This window comes from Aegilops tauschii, chromosome 5 (genome assembly GCF_002575655.3).
Source record: "Aegilops tauschii subsp. strangulata cultivar AL8/78 chromosome 5, Aet v6.0, whole genome shotgun sequence".
Taxonomy (NCBI): domain Eukaryota; kingdom Viridiplantae; phylum Streptophyta; class Magnoliopsida; order Poales; family Poaceae; genus Aegilops; species Aegilops tauschii.
In genome coordinates this window covers 430,585,957-430,603,639 of record NC_053039.3, presented here as the reverse complement: position 1 = coordinate 430,603,639, position 17,683 = coordinate 430,585,957, and the positions used below count along the sequence as shown (strand labels likewise).

The 17,683-nt window shown below is 56.8% G+C and overlaps 2 protein-coding genes across 2 annotated transcripts in view; both read left to right on the top strand.

Moving 5' to 3' along the window:
- The window catches only part of LOC109737446 (cytochrome b561, DM13 and DOMON domain-containing protein At5g54830-like), a 38,733-nt gene continuing 21,050 nt past the window's right edge, over positions 1–17,683 (top strand). The window contains exon 1 of the mRNA XM_073498031.1: positions 1–1,232. Coding sequence (XP_073354132.1) covers positions 1–1,232 — 1,232 coding nt within the window. The remainder of the gene's footprint in view (positions 1,233–17,683) is intronic.
- Positions 3,978–9,737, top strand: LOC141022229 (uncharacterized). The gene is made up of 4 exons (XM_073498551.1): positions 3,978–4,782; positions 8,492–9,000; positions 9,177–9,261; positions 9,412–9,737. The coding sequence occupies exons 1-4, from the start codon at positions 3,978–3,980 to the stop codon at positions 9,735–9,737; spliced, it is 1,725 nt and encodes a 574-aa protein (XP_073354652.1).

The window sequence follows — 17,683 nt, the reverse complement described above, 5'->3', positions numbered from 1 at the left end:
ATGATCGGCGCCGACGTCGCCGTCGCGGGCTTCACCGAGGAGGGCCTCCCGTTCGCCGACGACGACTTCGTCACCAAGTACAGCGAGTGCCTGCTCCGCGGCGACGGCGGCGCCGAGGACGTCTGCCCGGACACGTTCTACGACCGCCGCAACGGCAGCACCGCCGGCGACGCGTCCGTCAACAACACCAGGCTCGTCTACGGCCACCGCCGCGACGGCGTCTCCTTCGTGCGCTTCTCGCGCCCGCTGGCGTCGCCCGACAAGAGGTACGACGTGGCGGTCAACGCCACGAGGGAGATGACCGTGATCTGGGCCATCGGGCTGCTCCGGCAGCCGGACTTGCTGAGGCCGTACTACCTGCCGTTGAACCACGGCGCGCCGGCGGGCACCGCGTACGGGTTCCTCACGCTCAACGTGTCTGCGGCGACCAACGGGTGCCCCGGGCCGCTGGACGCCGAGGACAAGGAGGACCAAGGCAGGATCAAGGCGGAGCGGCAGACCCCGCTGGTGGTCACCACGGGGCCAGCGCTGCACTACCCCAACCCGCCCAACCCAGAAAAGGTGCTCTACATCAACAAGAAGGAGGCGCCTCTGCTCAAGGTGGAGCGCGGCGTGCCGGTCACCTTCTCCGTCGAGGCCGGGCACGACGTGCCGCTGTACATCATGTCCGACGCCGTCGGCGGGAACGCCACGGCCCGGAACATGTCCGAGGTAATCTACGCCGGCAACCCGACTGCAGAGGGCGTGCCGGCAACGCCTACAGAGCTTGTCTGGCTGCCTGACCGCAACACACCGGACCTAGTATACTACCAATCCCTCTACGACCCCAAGATGGGTTGGAAAATTCAGGTGGTCGACGGCGGCCTCAGCGACATGTACAACAACAGCGTGCTGCTGGACGATCAGCAGGTGACATTCTTCTGGACTTTGTCCGGCGACTCCATCAACATCGCAGCTCACGGCGAGAAGAAGAGCGGGTACATCGCCATCGGCTTCGGCGGCGCAATGGGGAACAACTACGCCTACGTAGGGTGGGTCGACGGCAACGACATGGGACATGTCAACTCGTACTGGATCGACGGGAAGGACGGCATGAGCGTGCACGAGACACACGAGAACCTCACCTACAAGAGGTGCCTGTCAGAGAACGGCATGATCATATTCGAGTTCACCCGTCCATTGACACCTTCGTGCAGTGGAAGGGTGGAGTGCAAGAACATCGATCCCTCGACACCTCTGAATCAACCCGGCAATCCGACCCATGGGCGGCCGCGCCCATGGGCACCCGACCCTAATGGGTAGGGTATGGGTCGACATATTCACCCATGGGTAAGCCCGATGGGTAACCCGATTAGTCATGGGTAGGGTATGGATGTGAGGTCCTGCCCGTGGGTCATCCGATGGGTTGCCCGATTAACTGACATGTGGGCCCCCACCTAAATAGTAGTGGCTTCCTGCAATGCCAGGCTGCCAGTGCCAGCCCAACATCCCCGGCCCAATCCAGTAAGCTAGCACCTCAGGTTTAGGCAGAGAGAGGTCAATCGCGTCCTCCACTCCACTCCTCCTCAATCATCACCCAACCACAACCCTAGCCGCCGCACTCTCTCTCGATCCCATCCGCTGATGGATAAGTCTGTGTACTAGGGTCATTGTGGGGCTGCAGCACATGGTCCTTGTGGCAGTTAGGATAGAGTTCCTGACCATCAAGGACTGGCAGCTAGGATAGCATCATAGACTGGCATCTTAGCAACATCTCAGCATATGCTTGGCTGGCTAGCAGCCTATAAGTATGTATCCCCAACCCCCCAGGTTGGTATGGCATTGTGTGAGAAATAAACCAGCGAAAATTGTCCCAACTCTCCTAGTGTCATCCACAACTATCAATGCTCAGGTTCAAAGGTCTAACAAGTGGTATCAGAGCCTCATTATCTTATACCCTGAGCATTTCCTGTGAGCAGCCTAAGTCGGTAGCAGCAGCTGCTCCGTCTGCCTCTGGTTACCTTCCTCCCTCTGGACTGTCGAGCAGCAGTTCATCTTCAACAGCCTCCTCTTCACGCAACAGCCCCCCTGCAGCAAGCCATGTCTGCAGGTCGCTCTCAGCACACGGCTACCTCGAGCATACGGCCGGCAGGAGGCTGAGCGCGCCCGGGCAGAGGAGCGTGAGCGAGCAGCTGTAGCAGCAGCTGCTGTGGCAGCAAGGGTGTCGAGGCTGGCTGCAGCGGAGCTGGCAGCAGCCAGAGTGGAGGTAGAAGTAGCCAGGGCGGAGGTAGAAGCAGCAGCAGCAGCAGACGCAACACGTGAGGCTACGGCAGATGCCAAGGTACTCCGTGGCTGCTCCGGCAGCTTCAACAGCTCCGCGCCTATGGACGACGGCGCTGACGCAGACCGCGCCAAAGTGGCGCAAGAGCGGACGGCGCAGTGGGCAGCCGAGCACGCCCGCGCTCCAGGTGGAGGTACGCACCGCGACGGCGGCTGCAATGACCAGGACCGCGGCCTCTACGAGGTCCGGACTGTGGTCAGGGATGTTGGTCCCAGTGCTGGGTGGCCTACCCTCACTAAAACCAACTACGTCAACTGGGCCGGGATCTGAAGATCAGGCTCCAGGTGTGGCGCATGTGGGAGGCAGTCCAGGACAGCAACGTCGACCACCAAGAGGACCGACGGGCGCTGGACGCCCTCATCGCCACAGTCCCGCCCGAGATGCAGTTCTCACTTTCTAGCAAGCGGACTGCCAAGGAAGCTTGGGACGCCATCGCCGCGACGCGCATCGGTAGCGACTGTGCTCGCAAGTCCACTCTGCAGGCACTTCGTAAGGAGTGGGAGAGCCTGGGTTTCAAGCCAGGTGAGGACGTTGATGACTTTGCTCTCCGTCTCAACACTCTGCTGCAGAAGTTGGTGAAGTTTGGTGATGCCACCTACACCGAGGAGAGAGCTGTCGAGAAGCTTTTTCGGTGCATCCCCGAGAAGTACAAGCAGATGGCTCGGTCGATCGAGTCTTTGCTGGACCTCTCCACGATGACAATCGAGGAGGCGATAGGTCGCCTCAAGGCCGTCGACACCGACGAGCCACAACCTTCCTCGGGGCCCATCACCACCGGCGGGAAGCTGCTCCTAACTCGGGAGCCGTGGGATGCCATCCTTGGTGACAGGAAGAAGGGGGAGCCTTCTTCCACGACGGGCGGCCGCAAGCGTGGCAAGCAGCGTAAGACGCGAAGAGGCCCCCCGGGCAGGGCACAAGGACGTGCCGAAGGTGACGCCCGCGGAGGCGCCAAGGACGGCGTCGCTGGCAAGCCCAAGCCGGCACAAGACAACAGTTGCCACAACTGTGGCCGGTTTGGCCATTGGGCCAATGAGTGTCGGCAACCACGACAAGGCCAGGCTCACGTCGCACAGGCGAAGGAGGAGGAGACGGCTCTGTTCATGGCGCATGCAAGCATTGAGCTATCTTCAGCGACACCAGTCGCAAAAGCTCTCATCCACCTCAACAAGCCAAAAGCTCACGCTCTTCTCGGCGATGGCTCCGGGAAGGACAAGACTACGGGGTGGTGCCTCGACACCGGCGCCACCCACCACATGACCGGTCGAAGGGAATTCTTCGCCGAGCTCGACTCCGATGCGCGAGGCTCCGTCAAGTTTGGGGATGCCTCCGCTGTGGAAATTAAGGGCGCTGGCTCCATCATCTTCACCACCAAGACGGGAGAGCACCGGCTGCTCACCGGTGTCTACTACATCCCCGCGCTAAGGAACTAAGTGCCAAGGAGATGGTACGAGGCCTGCCATGCCTCGACCATGTGGAGTAGTTCTGCGACATCTGCGTACTGACGAAGCAGAGACGACTCCCCTTTCCCCAACAGGCGAGTTTTTGGGCCAAGGAGAAGCTGGAGCTCGTGCACGGAGACTTGTGCGGCCCGGTGACGCCAGCCACACCAGGAGGTCGATGCTACTTCCTGCTGCTCGTCGACGATCTCTCTCGCTACATGTGGGTGATGATTCTCGGCAGCAAGGGAGAAGCGGCGGACGCCATCAGGCGCGCGCAGGCTGGTGTGGAGGCGGAGAGCGGCCGAAAATTGCGCGTGTTGCGCACTAACAACGGCAACGAATTTACGGCGGCTGAATTCGCGTCGTACTGCGCCGATGAGGGCATCCAGCACCACTACTCCACGCCGTACAACCCGCAGCAAAACGGAGTCGTCGAGCGGCGCAACCAGACGGTTGTGGGGATGGCTCGGGCTCTCCTCAAGCAGAGAGGGATGCTGGCTGTTTTCTGGGGAGAGGCGGTGCTGACGGCCGTCTACATCCTCAACCGCTCACCTACTAAGGCACTCGACGGCAGGACACCGTACGAGGCCTGGCATGGGCGAAAGCCGGCGGTCTCCCATTTGCGGGTCTTTGGCTGTCTTGCGTTCGCTAAGGAGCTCGGCCACATTGGCAAGCTTGACGACAGGAGCACTCCAGGAGTCTTCATTGGCTACGCGGAGGGCTCAAAGGCCTACCGCATCCTCGACCCAAAGACACAGCATGTGCGCACGGCGCGAGACGTCGTGTTCAACGAAGGGCGAGGGTGGCAATGGGACAAGGCAGTGGACGACGGCTCGACGCTGACGTATGACGACTTCATTGTCGAGTACGCCCACTTCAAGGAAGCCGGGGGAGCAAGCAGCTCCTCTTCGCCGGGCACGTCTACCCCGCCCCCCAAAACTACATCGACTCCGGTGCCTGCTACGCCGACGGCACCACAATTGGCGACGCCGCATACTCCAGCCCTGGCAGTCACCACTCCGGGTTCGTCTTCATTAGCACCAGCTCACGCAGAGCACAACCCGATGAAGTTCGCTTCCCCGCTCACTCACGATGAGGAGCGTGTCGACGCGTATTATGGAGGCGAACAACTGCGGTATCGCACGATGGATGATCTACTCGGTGACCAGCCGGTGCCGGGACTGATGCCACGTGTGTCGGGTGGTAGGTGCGACATATGCCAACGGGTGGCTTATCATTGTGGGAGCCAGTAAGACATCGCCGGTGCCTCGAAATGGGATAAGGCGAAGACATGCACGCCGGCGAATCTTACCCAGGTTCGGGACTCTCCATGGAGATAATACCCCTAGTCCTGCTCTGCGGGGTCTCCGCATGATCACTAGATCAACGCAAGTGGCTACAAGTGGCTCCTTGAGCTGTTCGGCTATAGGAAGAAGAAGGGCAAGGCTAGCTCTCCTCTTCTCTCTATGTGGTGTCTAAAACTCTAAGAGATCAACCCTTTGCATGGGTGCCCTGGGGGGTTTATATAGGCCTACCCCCCAGGGGTACAATGGTAATCCGGCTGGATGGGGGTCCAGGCCGTCAGTGTTTGTATCCGCCGGCCGCTGGGGCCCGCCAACTGGTGGGTCCCACCGGCTGCCGGCCTCTTGGCCGACAGGTCGGCCCCACCGCCTGGGGGTCTTACCGGCGGCTGGTTACTGTAGCCTCGCCCCTGATGATGAGGGCTTTGCTGAGGTAAGCATGGCTACAGTGCTGCCGTCTGGCGGGCTCTCACTGTAGTCTTACCTCGTCTTGTGTCCTTAATGATGCACATACTTCGAGGGAGTGAGGTAGCCGGCTATTGGGAGCCGGCTACACCCCAGGCCGACTGGGGGGGCTTGGCCGCCTTCGAGCGTCTCTCTGGCTGAACGGGCCCGCCGCCTGCGGGCCGTACTGACAGCCTGTCGTGGGTGGCGTCATGGTCAACATGGCAACAGTGCTGCGCCGGACGGGGGATGGCCGACCCGTACGGCGCACTGTGGCCATGCGTGCTCTAGGATTCGGGGGTGGCAGGCTTTACTGTAGCCACGCCCTGTCTCATCACCGTTATGTGGGTGCAGTATTTGAGGGTGCAATCTTGGCCGCTTGCCGGGAGCCGGCCCTCTTGTGGCCGGCATCGTGGAGTCGGTCTTCTTGTGGCCGGCTTCTTGGAGTCGGCCTTCTTGTGGCTCTCTTCGGGAGGGTTTTAGGGCCGGGCCGCCTTCCAGTAGTCGGCCTGTGAGATAGCCGGCCAGGGGAAGGCGGCCCTGTGCTTTGGGTGCTTGAAGGCTCGATCGACCCGATAATTTTTGAAGAGCCAGGGGGAGTCGGTTAGGCTACCCGTGGTCATTTACTCCGACAGTAGTCCCGGAAGCTGGTTGGGCTTCGAGGCTGAAAGGAGGACGAGAAGCTTAATCAACTTCCTATCTTGAGGAGCCAGCAGCTAGGAGCCGGCTTTGATCAGGTGCGCTGTCTTGGTGAGGCTTTGAAGTCTGAAGGCGGGAACTAGCTGGCGCGCACGCCAGGTTGCGGGCCGGCCGCTTGCCGCCCGCGCGCCACGTGGCGCCCTCCGGCTGGGAGAGCCTGCCAGCCCACGCGCACGACGGGACGCCGCCGCAGGCCGGGGCCCGCCACTTCCACGCCTCGACCTAGGTGTGGATCTTCTGTGGCCCAAAACGGGCCATTCGCCTTCCAACGGCAGTTTCCGCATGCCGTTAGGGCGCAATAATCGCGGGACGTGGGGGAGTGGGCGCAGTTAATCCCACGCCCCCCCTACACCTCGCCTCCTCGGCTTCGCCGCACGAGGCTATAAATAGGGGGAGGAGGAGGAGCGGCAGACGCTCGCACGCTCGCCCTCGCTCCGCCATCTTCTTCTTCTTCCTCTCCATCGCTGTAGCCCCTCGCTGCCGCGCCGTCCCTCCAGTCATCGCACTAGCCCGCAGCTTCGCCGCCGCGGGGCCGTGCTTTCGCCGTCGCCGCGCCTTTTTCATCGGCTTCTTGCCCTCATGTCGCGCGGCGGAGACTGGGACGGCTCCAACGTCCACGAGGACCACATCGACTTCCTCCGCAAGACGCGGCGGTTGCCCGGCAAGGATCATGTGCGGGGCCGTCTTGCGCCGGAGAGGGAGATCTCACCGGCGCCGGAGGAGGGCGAGCGGGTAATCTTCCGCTCACACTGCTTGCGCGGGCTCGGCCTGCCTGCGAGCGGCTTCTTCCGTTCCTTCCTCGAGTTCTACCAGCTCCAGCCGCACCACCTCACTCCAAACATGGTGGTGCTGCTGTCTGCCTTTGTCACTTTGTGCGAGGGCTTCCTCGGCGTCCTTCCCACCCTCGAGCTCTGGGGGGAATTCTTCCAGTCCAAGCTCGGTACCGCCATGAGGGGCGTGCCGGCTCAGAGCGGCGCCTTCATCGCGATGCGGAGGCCGGTAGCCGACAACCCTTTTCCTCCCATCACGCTGATCCAGTCGGTGAAGCTCTGGCAGCAATCCTACTTCTATGTGAAGAACGTCGCTCCGCAAGGCGACTTCGTCAACTTGCCGGCTTATGTAGCCGGCCCGCCGGCTGGGAGGCGGCCCCAATGGTCCTATTGGGCCAAAACACTGTCGCCTGCTGGAGCCGCCGCCGTCACGCGACTCCGGGTATTGGTCCAGTCAGAGGGCCTGACCGGGCCTGACCTGCTGGCCGCCTTCGTGGTGCGCCGGGTGCTCCCGCTCCAAGGCCGCCCTCATATGATTTGTCAAATGAGCGGCCAACTCGATCCGAGTCGGCTGTGTACCAAGGAGATGCCTCATGCAGAGGTAGCTCACATGATGAACTACCTTGCGAACTGCAAGCTCACCGACGAGTGGCAGTTTGGCAAGGAGCCGTACTCCCGTGCCAATCCCCCGCCTATGGTAAGCTTTCTTTTTCTTCTCTTCTTTACCTTTGTCACCAAGTTTCTCTTGGCCGACTCTGACCAGTCGGTTTGTCTTGGTAGAGCCCCCTCCTTCGACCGGCAGCCGGGGCAGCGGGGGTGGAGCGCCAATATCCCCCCGACCGGACGACGCATGACTTGGACGACCCCGACTTGGGGGCGACCGCTCTGGACGACGACACCGTGGGGGAAGGCGGCGAGGCAGGCGGCTCCGGGCTTGGAGCCAGCTTCGACGACTGGCCGGATGATGACGAGGCGGAAGTCGTCCCGCGCCGCCAGCCGGCGTCCGATCATCATGGCGCGGGTTCATCTGCCGCGTCGGCTGTCCGAGGCGGCGCGCAGAAGCGCCGGGCCGCGCCGAGCCTATTCGGTAGTCGGCCGAAGAAGCCCAAGAGCGCGGCGGCGGCGACCAAGCAGGACGAGGCAGCCGCGAAGGCTGCCCGCTTCCGCAAGGTGGTGAAGCAGCCACAAATGATTTCGGCGTAAGTGTCAATTCTCTCACGTATTCCTTCTTCTTTTTTGTTGATATTCTTCTGAGTCCTTGTCTTGACTTAAAAAAATAGGGCTCGCTTTCTCTTGAGCGGAATGCTGCCGCCTCAGTGGTTGGAGCGGAGGGAGGATCTGCAAGCGCCCGCCGCGTGGACCCCCGTGCCGAGCTTCAAGCGACGATGGAGCGGAATGCGCGGGAGGCGGAGGAGCTGAGGGCGGCCGCTGCCACGGTGGTGCAGGAGACGACGGAGAGGTCGGCGGAGGCACAAGCCGACGCAGCGGCCAAGGCTCAGGCGGAGGCTGCAGCCGCAGAGAGGGCGGCGGAGGCCCTGCGTAACTGGCATCCGCAGCTTGTTGTCCTCCTTCGTGCTGTGGAGCCCGAGATCCCGGTGCCCCCGCCGGAGGAAGCCGGTGGCGACCAGCTGGTGGTGGAGAGGGAGGAGGGCGACGTCGTCGTCCAGGAGAGGGAGGCGGCACCGCCATCACTGACTGGGGCGGACCAAGGCAGCCGGCCTAGCACGCCGCCCGTGCAACCGGCTGGAGACGAGCCGGCTGCGAGGGCTGACCTTGTGGTCCGGTCGCCATCGCGCCAGCGCGCAGGGAAGGCGACTTCGGCGCCGGACCCGCAGAAGGCCGCGGGCTCTAGCTCGTCGGCCCAGGATCTGGAGACGGCCAGCGCCAGCTCGCCGGGGTGGACGCCGGGTGGTGGGACGGCCGTGCTGAACGTGGCAGCGCAAGAAGTCCGGAACCGGCTTCAATCCCAAGCCACCGTGCTGAAGCAGTGTACTCAAGAGTTCCTCGCGACGCGGACGGCCATTCGGGTGAGTCTTCCCGCTTTTTTGTTTCTTGTTCTTGATTTCTTCCGTGGGGGCGCGTCAGCGCACCCACTGGGTGTAGTCCCCGAGTTCCGAGTCGGCTGCTGAGCAGGCGACTTAGAACTTCTTAGTAGACTTCGATTGCTATCTTGTTCTTATTCGCTCCTCTGTCCTATTTGCAGGACTATCACAACCTCCGCGCGGCTACCTTCAACTCCCAGGCCCGGGAGCTGAACCAGAAGACCATTGATCTGACCGAGAGCCGGAGTAAGTGCTTCATCTTTTATCTCACGTGGGGGCGCGTCAGCGCACCCACTGGGTGTAGTCCCCGAGATTCGGGCCGACTGCTGAGCAGCCGGGCCGGATCTTTCCTGGCGACTTCTTTCTTATTGCTTTTTTTCTTTACCATATCTGCAGAGGCCAATGCCGACCTGAGGGAGCAGTTGGGTGGGGCCCAGATCGCCCTTCCTGCCAAGGAAGCCGAGTGCAACGCCTTGGCTCAGGAGCGTGACCGCTTGGTCAAGAAGCTGGCCGACCAGGAGGAGAGCCATAAGGCGGCCCTGAAGGCGGCGCAGGACAGCGAGGCCGCCCTCCAAGCCGAATACGAGACCGAGGCGGCGAGCTGGGCTGAGGCAAGGCAAGCGATGAGCGACGGCTACGGCCAGATCGAAGATTTGGTTGACGGTAGGCCTTCTTCTTCTTCGTCCCTTTGCTTGCCGCCTGCCATTTGGTCCATTTTCTGACTTTGTGTTTTTTTAGCGCAGAGTACTTCCCCGGTTACTCCGTTGCCGCCAACCAAGTCATCGAGGCCCGCCGCGACGCGCAAAGGCAGGCTGGGGTTGAGATCGCGCCGGATGCTCGCCGGTCGCTTGAGGAGCAGCTTCTTGCGATCCAAGCCTGCCTCCAGCCGGCTCACCGCATGCTCCGTCGTCTTCAGCGCGTTGGGGCGCAAGTGCTAGCCGCTCTCTGGCCCGACGAGGTGGTTCCCCGTACCCCCAGTCGGACTGCCGACTGGCTGGAGGTAGTGGTTGGCCGCTTCGAGGCCTGGAAGGCTTCTGCGGCTCGGTCAGGCGCCAGGCTGGCGCTGGAGTTCATCCGAGCTTGGTATCCTGGGCTGGATTTGGCCCAGCTGACCACCTGGCGGCAGGAGGCCAACGAGGAGCTGGAGGCGGTGCGGCCGGCTATCATCCAGCGCGCCTCGGCGATCGCCGACTACACCGCCACCAGTGCCTTTGCCCCTGAGGTGAATGATGACGGCGTTGCTCAGCCGGAGGAGTGGTTTGGGTTGAAGACTCGGCGGAGGAGATCGACTCCAGTGACGAGGGCGAAGAGGAGGAGGGAGAGGATGGTGAAGACACCGTGCCAGACGGTGGAGCAACCGGCCAGCCTCAGCTTGATCGTGCCTCCAGCAACGAGGCGCGTGCGAGCGCGCCGCCTGCAGCGTGATGATCAAGCCGAGACTCGCCAGCTGGCCACTCCTCCAGCCAGCACTGCCGTCTCCACTGACCTTCCTGGCTCGCCTATTGCACCTTTGGCCTGATCCGCCACCTTTGCTTTCCTGTTTATTACTCTTTGAACAATATTTGTTAGGTTTGCGCAGTTCCACCCACTGGGGGTGTATTCAAACTATGTTGAACGCCGGCCTTTCGAAGGCCTTTTGTGTAAATATAATCATGCATGTGCTTGGCTTCTGATTGTATTTGCTTTTCATCCTTTTGGCTGTTTCCTTTGCCGCCCTCCCTTGGTCGCCGCCTTCCCAGCCGGACAGCTGCTCTGCAGTCTGTGGCTGGGGAAGGGCTTGGCCGTTTGGGAGGGCAAGTGTTGGGTATCGTAGCATAATTTTAAAATTTTCCTACGTTCACCAAGATGCATCTATGGAGTATACTAGCAACGAGGGGAAGGGAGTGCATCTACATACCCTTGTAGATCGCGAGCGGAAGCGTTCCAATGAACGTGGATGACGGAGTCGTACTCGCCGTGATCCAAATCACCGATGACCGAGTGCCGAACGGACGGCACCTCCGCGTTCAACACACGTACGATGCAGCGACGTCTCCTCCTTCTTGATCCAGCAAGGGGGAAGGAGAGGTTGATGGAGATCCAACAGCACGACGGCGTGGTGGTGGATGTAGCGGTTCTCCGGCAGGACTTCGCCGAGCTTCTGCGCGCGAGAGAGAGGTGTTGCAGGGGAGGAGGGAGGCGCCCAAGGCTGTTGTGTGCTGCCCTCCCTTCCCCCCCTTTAGATAGGCCCCCTGGGGGGGGCACCGGCCCCAAGAGATGGGATCTCAAGGGGGGCGGCGGCCACAAGGGGGAAAGGGTTGCCTTGCCCCCCAAGGCAAGGGGGAACTCCCCCCTAGGGTTCCCAACCCTAGGCGCATGGGGGGAGGCCCAAGGGGGGCGCCCCAGCCCACTGAGGGCTAGTTCCCTTCCACTTTCAGCCCACGGGGCCCTCCGGGATAGGTGGCCCCACCCGGTGGACCCCCGGGACCCTTCCGGTGGTCCCGGTACAATACCGGTAACCCCCGAAACTTTCCCGGTGGCCGAAACTGGACTTCCTATATATAATTCTTCACCTCCGGACCATTCCGGAACCTCTCATGACGTCCGGGATCTCATCCGGGACTCCGAACAACTTTCGGGTTTCCGCATACATATATCTCTACAACCCTAGCGTCACCGAACCTTAAGTGTGTAGACCCTACGGGTTCGGGAGACATGCAGACATGACCGAGACGCCTCTCTGGTCAATAACCAACAGCGGGATCTGGATACCCATGTTGGCTCCCACATGTTCCACGATGATCTCATCGGATGAACCACGGTGTCGAGGATTCAATCAATCCGTATGCAATTCCTTTTGTCAATCGGTATGTTACTTGCCCGAGTTTCGATCGTCGGTATCCCAATACCTTGTTCAATCTCGTTACCGGCAAGTCTCTTTACTCGTACCGCAATGCATGATCCCGTGACTAACGCCTTAGTCACATTGAGCTCATTATGATGATGCATTACCGAGTGGGCCCAGAGATACCTCTCCGTCACACGGAGTGACAAATCCCAGTCTCGATCCGTGCCAACCCAACAGACACTTTCGGAGATACCCGTAGTGCACCTTTATGGTCACCCAGTTACGTTGTGACGTTTGGCACACCCAAAGCACTCCTACGGTATCCGGGAGTTGCACGATCTCATAGTCTAAGGAAAAGATACTTGACATTGGAAAAGCTCTAGCAAATGAAACTACACGATCTTTTATGCTATGCTTAGGATTGGGTCTTGTCCATCACATCATTCTCCTAATGATGTGATCCCGTTATCAATGACATCCAATGTCCATAGTCAGGAAACCATGACTATCTGTTGATCAACGAGCTAGTCAACTAGAGGCTTACTAGGGACACTTTGTGGTCTATGTATTCACACATGTATTACGATTTCCGGACAATACAATTATAGCATGAATAATAGAAAATTACCATGAACAAAGAAATATAATAATAACCATTTATTATTGCCTCTAGGGCATATTTCCAACAACAAGTACTCTAGCTTTCTTAGATTGTAGCAAGGTGAATCGGAAGCCGGCCAGCCGGCTGTTCTGACAGCCGGTTTGGCGGGGTGGGAAGCCGGCTTGTGTTATATAAGTTCGTTAGTCCTTAGCCATTTTTCGTGTGGGCATCCTTTCCTGCCTTTGACTCTTGCCAGTCGGACATTCGATTCTTCGAGCTGCGACTTTCAACAAGAGAGGGCTTGGGTGCCGGCACACTACTTGTCTGACTGCAGGTAGAACTTTAATATAACTCAAGGCGGCAAGTCCCCGGGCCGACTGATCGAACCCGGTGCCGGACAGGAAAACAAATGTAGTAATACATTCATAGGTATGACACTCATCATTCGTAGATAAAAGAGGGTAGTCCCCGAGTGCTCCTCGGGGGGCCCGTTGTCTTGTGCTTAATACAAAAGGTAGCGTGGTACATACTGCATTTAGCTGTAAAATCTTCGGAAGAGATTGGCGTTCCATGGTCATTCCGACTCCTTGCCGGAATCATCTCTCTTGCGTGCCTTCGGCTTCTGTGCGTCGATCAGGTAGTAGGAGTCGTTGCCTAGGGCCTTGCTGATGACGAAGGGGCCTTCCCAAGGGGCCGAGAGCTTGTGTTGGCCGGCTGTTCGCTTGATCAGCCAGAGCACAAGATCGCCTTCTTGGAAGGATCTTGGCTTGACCTTCCGGTTGTGGTAACGGTGCAAACCCTGCTGGTAGATGGCGGACCGGCTGAGTGCTAACAGCCGGCCCTCTTCCTGTTGGAAATATGCCCTAGTGGCAATAATAAATAGGTTATTATTATATTTCCTTGTTCATGATAATCGTTTATTATCCATGCTAGAATTGTATTGATAGGAAACTCAGATGCATGTGTGGATACATAGACAACACCATGTCCCTAGTAAGCCTCTAGGAGACTAGCTCGTTGATCAATAGATGGTTACGGTTTCCTGACCATGGACATTGGATGTCGTTGATAACGGGATCACATCATTAGGAGAATGATGTGATGGACAAGACCCAATCCTAAGCCTAGCACAAGATCGTGTAGTTCGTTTGCTCAGAGCTTTTCTAATGTCAAGTATCAGTTCCTTAGACCATGAGATTGTGCAACTCCCGGATACCGTAGGAATGCTTTGGGTGTACCAAACGTCACAACGTAACTGGGTGACTATAAAGGTGCACTACATGTATCTCCGAAAGTGTCTGTTGAGTTGGCACGAATCGAGACTGGGATTTGTCACTCCGTGTAAACGGAGAGGTATCTCTGGGCCCACTCAGTAGGACATCATCATAATGTGCACAATGTGACCAAGGAGTTGATCACGGGATGATGTGAGTTACGGAACGAGTAAAGAGACTTGCCGGTAACGAGATTGAACAAGGTATCGGGATACCGACGATCGAATCTCGGGCAAGTAACATACCGATAGACAAAGGGAATTGCATACGGGATTGATTGAATCCCCGACATCGTGGTTCATCCGATGAGATCATCGTGGAACATGTGGGAGCCAACATGGGTATCCAGATCCCGCTGTTGGTTATTGACCGGAGAACGTCTCGGTCATGTCTGCATGGTTCCCGAGCCCGTAGGGTCTACACACTTAAGGTTCGATGACGCTAGGGTTATAGGGAAAGTATGTACGTGGTTACCAAATGTTGTTCGGAGTCCCGGATGAGATCCCGGACGTCACGAGGAGTTCCGGAATGGTCCGGAGGTAAAGATTTATATATGGGAAGTCCTGTTTTGGTCACCGGAAAAGTTTCGGGTGAAATCGGTAATGTACCGGGACCACCGGGAGGGTCCCGGGGGTCCACCAAGTGGGGCCACCAGCCCCAGAAGGCTGCGTGGGCCAAGTGTGGGAGGGGACCAGCCCCAGGTGGGCTGGTGCGCCCCCCACCAAGGCCCAAGGCACATGGGAGAGTGGGAGGGAGCAAACCCTAGGTCCAGATGGGCCTTAAGGCCCACCCTAGTGGCGCCCCCCCTCTCCTCCCCTTGGCCGCCCCCTTGGATGGGATCTAGGGCTGGCCGCCTCCTCTTGGGGGTGGAAACCCTAAGGGGGGCGCAGCCCCCTCCCCCCTTATATATAGTTGAGGTTTGAGCTGCCCAAGACACACGAGAACGTCTATCTTTCGGCGCAGCCCTACCCCTCTCCCTCCTCCTCCTCTCCCGCGGTGCTTGGCGAAGCCCTGCGGGATTGCCACGCTCCTCCATCACCACCACACCGTCGTGCTGCTGCTGGATGGAGTCTTCCCCAACCTCTCCCTCTCTCCTTGCTGGATCAAGGCGTGGGAGACGTCACCGGGCTGCACGTGTGTTGAACACGGAGGCACCGTTCTTCGGTGCTTAGATCGGAATCAACCGCGATCTGAATCGCTACGAGTACAACTCCCTCATCCGCGTTCTTGCAACGCTTCCGCATCGCGATCTACAAGGGTATGTAGATGCACTCACCTTCCCCTCGTTGCTAGATTACTCCATAGATTGATCTTGGTGATGCGTAGAAAATTTTGAATTTCTGCTACGTCCCCTAACAGTGGCATCATGAGCTAGGTCTATGCGTAGTTTCTATGCACGAGTAGAACACAAAGTAGTTGTGGGCGTAGATGTTGCCAATTCTTCTTGCCGCTACTAGTCTTATCTTGTTTCGGCGGCATTGTGGGATGAAGCGGCCCGGACCGACCTTACACGTACGCTTATGTGAGACAGGTTCCACCGACTGACATGCACTAGATGCATAAGGTGGCTAGCGGGTGTCTGTCTCTCCCACTTTAGTCGGAACGGATTCGATGAAAAGGGTCCTTATGAAGGGTAAATAGAAATTGGCATATCACGTTGTGGTCTTACGTAGGTAAGAAATGTTCTTGCTAGAAACCTATACAAGCCACGTAAAAAACTTGCAACAACAATTAGAGGACGTCTAACTTGTTTTTGCAGCATGTGCCTTGTGATGTGATATGGCCAGAAGATGTGATGAATGATATATGTGATGTATGAGATTGATCATATTCTTGTAATAGGAATCACGACTTGCATGTCGATGAGTATGACAACCGGCAGGAGCCATAGGAGTTGTCTTTATTTTTGTATGACCTGCGTGTCATTGAATAATGCCATGTAAATTACTTTACTTTATTGCTAAGCGCGTTAGCCATAGAAGTAGAAGTAATCGTTGGCGTGACAACTTCATGAAGACACAATGATGGAGATCATGATGATGGAGATCATGGTGTCATGTCGATGACAAAGATGATCATGGTGCCCCGAAGATGGAGATCAAAGGAGCAAAATGATATTGGCCATATCATGTCACTATTTGATTGCATGTGATGTTTATCATGTTTTGCATCTTATTTGCTTAGAACGACGGTAGTAAGTAAGATGATCCCTCACTAAAATTTCAAGAGACGTGTTCCCCCTAACTGTGCACCGTTGCGAAGGTTCGTTGTTTCGAAGCACCACGTGATGATCGGGTGTGATAGATTCTAACGTTCGAATACAACGGGTGTTGACGAGCCTAGCATGTACAGACATGGCCTCGGAACACATGCGAAACACTTAGGTTGACTTGACGAGCCTAGCATGTACAGACATGGCCTCAGAACACAAGAGACCGAAAGGTCGAACATGAGTCGTATAGCAGATACGATCAACACGGAGATGTTCACCGATGATGACTAGTCCGTCTCACGTGATGATCGGACACGGCCTAGTTTGACTCGGATCATGTATCACTTAGATGACTAGAGGGATGTCTATCTGAGTGGGAGTTCATAATCAAATGAACTTCATTATTATGAACATAGTCAAAAGGTCTTTACAAATTATGTCATACGCTTTAGTTCTACTGTTCAAGATATGTTCCTAGAGAAAATTTAGTTGAAAGTTGGTAGTAGCAATTATGCGGACTGGGTCCGTAAACTGAGGATTGTCCTCATTGCTGCACAGAAGGCTTATGTCCTTAATGCACCGCTCGGTGTGCTGGACCTCAGCGTCATCTGTAGATGTTACGAAACATCTGACATACACGTTTTGATGACTACGTGATAGTTCAGTGCGTAATGCTAACGGTTTAGAATTGTGGCACAAGAGACGTTTTTGAAACGTCGCAGAACATATGAGATGTTCCGAAGACTGAAATTGGGATTTCGGACTAGTGCCCACGTCAAGAGGTATGAGACCTCTGACAAGTTTCTTAAGCCTGCAAACTAAGGGAGAAAAGCTCAATCGTTGAGCATGTGCTCAGATTGTCTGAGTACCACAATCGCTTGAATCGAGTGGGAGTTAATCTCCCAGATGAGATAGTGATAGTTCTCCATAGTCACTGCCACCAAGCTAGTAGAGCTTCGTGATGAACTATAAATATCAAGGATAGATGATGATCCTTGAGCAACTCGCGATGTTTGACACCGCGAAAGTAGAAATCAAGAAGGAGCATCAATTGTTGATGGTTAGTAAAACCACTAGTTTCTAGAAGGGCAAGGGCAAAAGGGACACTTCATGAAACAACAAATCGTTTGCTGCTCTAGTGAAGAATCCCAAGGTTGAACCCAAACCCGAGACTAAGTGCTTCTGTAATGAGGGAAACGGTCACTGAAGCAGTACTACCCTAGATACTTGGTAGATGAGAAGGCAGACAAGGTCGACAGAAGTATATTGGATATACGTTATATGAATGTGTACTTTACTAGTACTCCTAGCAGCACTAGGGTATTAGATACCGGTTCGGTTGCTAAGTGTTGGTAACTCGAAATAAAAGCTGCGGAATAAACGGAGACTAGCTAAAGGTGAGATGACGATATGTGTTGGAAGTGTTTCCAAGGTTGATGTGATCAAGCATCGCATGCTCTCTCTACTATCGAGATTTGGTGTTTGCGTTGAACATGATTGGATTATGTTTATTGCAATACGGTTATTCATTTAAGGAGAATAATGGTTACTCTGTTTATTTGAATAATACCTTCAATGGTCTTGCACCTAAAATGAATCTCGATCGTAGTGATACACATGTTCATGCCAAAAGATATAAGATAGTAATGATAGTACCACACACTTGTGGCACTGCCACTTGAGTCATATTGGTATAGAACGCATGAAGAAACTCCATGCAGATGGATCTTTGGACTCACTCGTTTTTGAAAAGA

Excerpts from the sequence above, each read along its gene's own strand:
- LOC141022229 (XM_073498551.1), top strand. The coding sequence starts at position 3,978 with ATGTGGGTGATGATTCTCGGCAGCAAGGGAGAAGCGGCGGACGCCATC. Across the intron at positions 4,783-8,491 it reads CCTGGCAGTCACCACTCCGG|AGAGGGCGGCGGAGGCCCTG; the intron begins GTTCGTCTTCAT and ends CTGCAGCCGCAG. Across the intron at positions 9,262-9,411 it reads TGATCTGACCGAGAGCCGGA|AGGCCAATGCCGACCTGAGG; the intron begins GTAAGTGCTTCA and ends CCATATCTGCAG.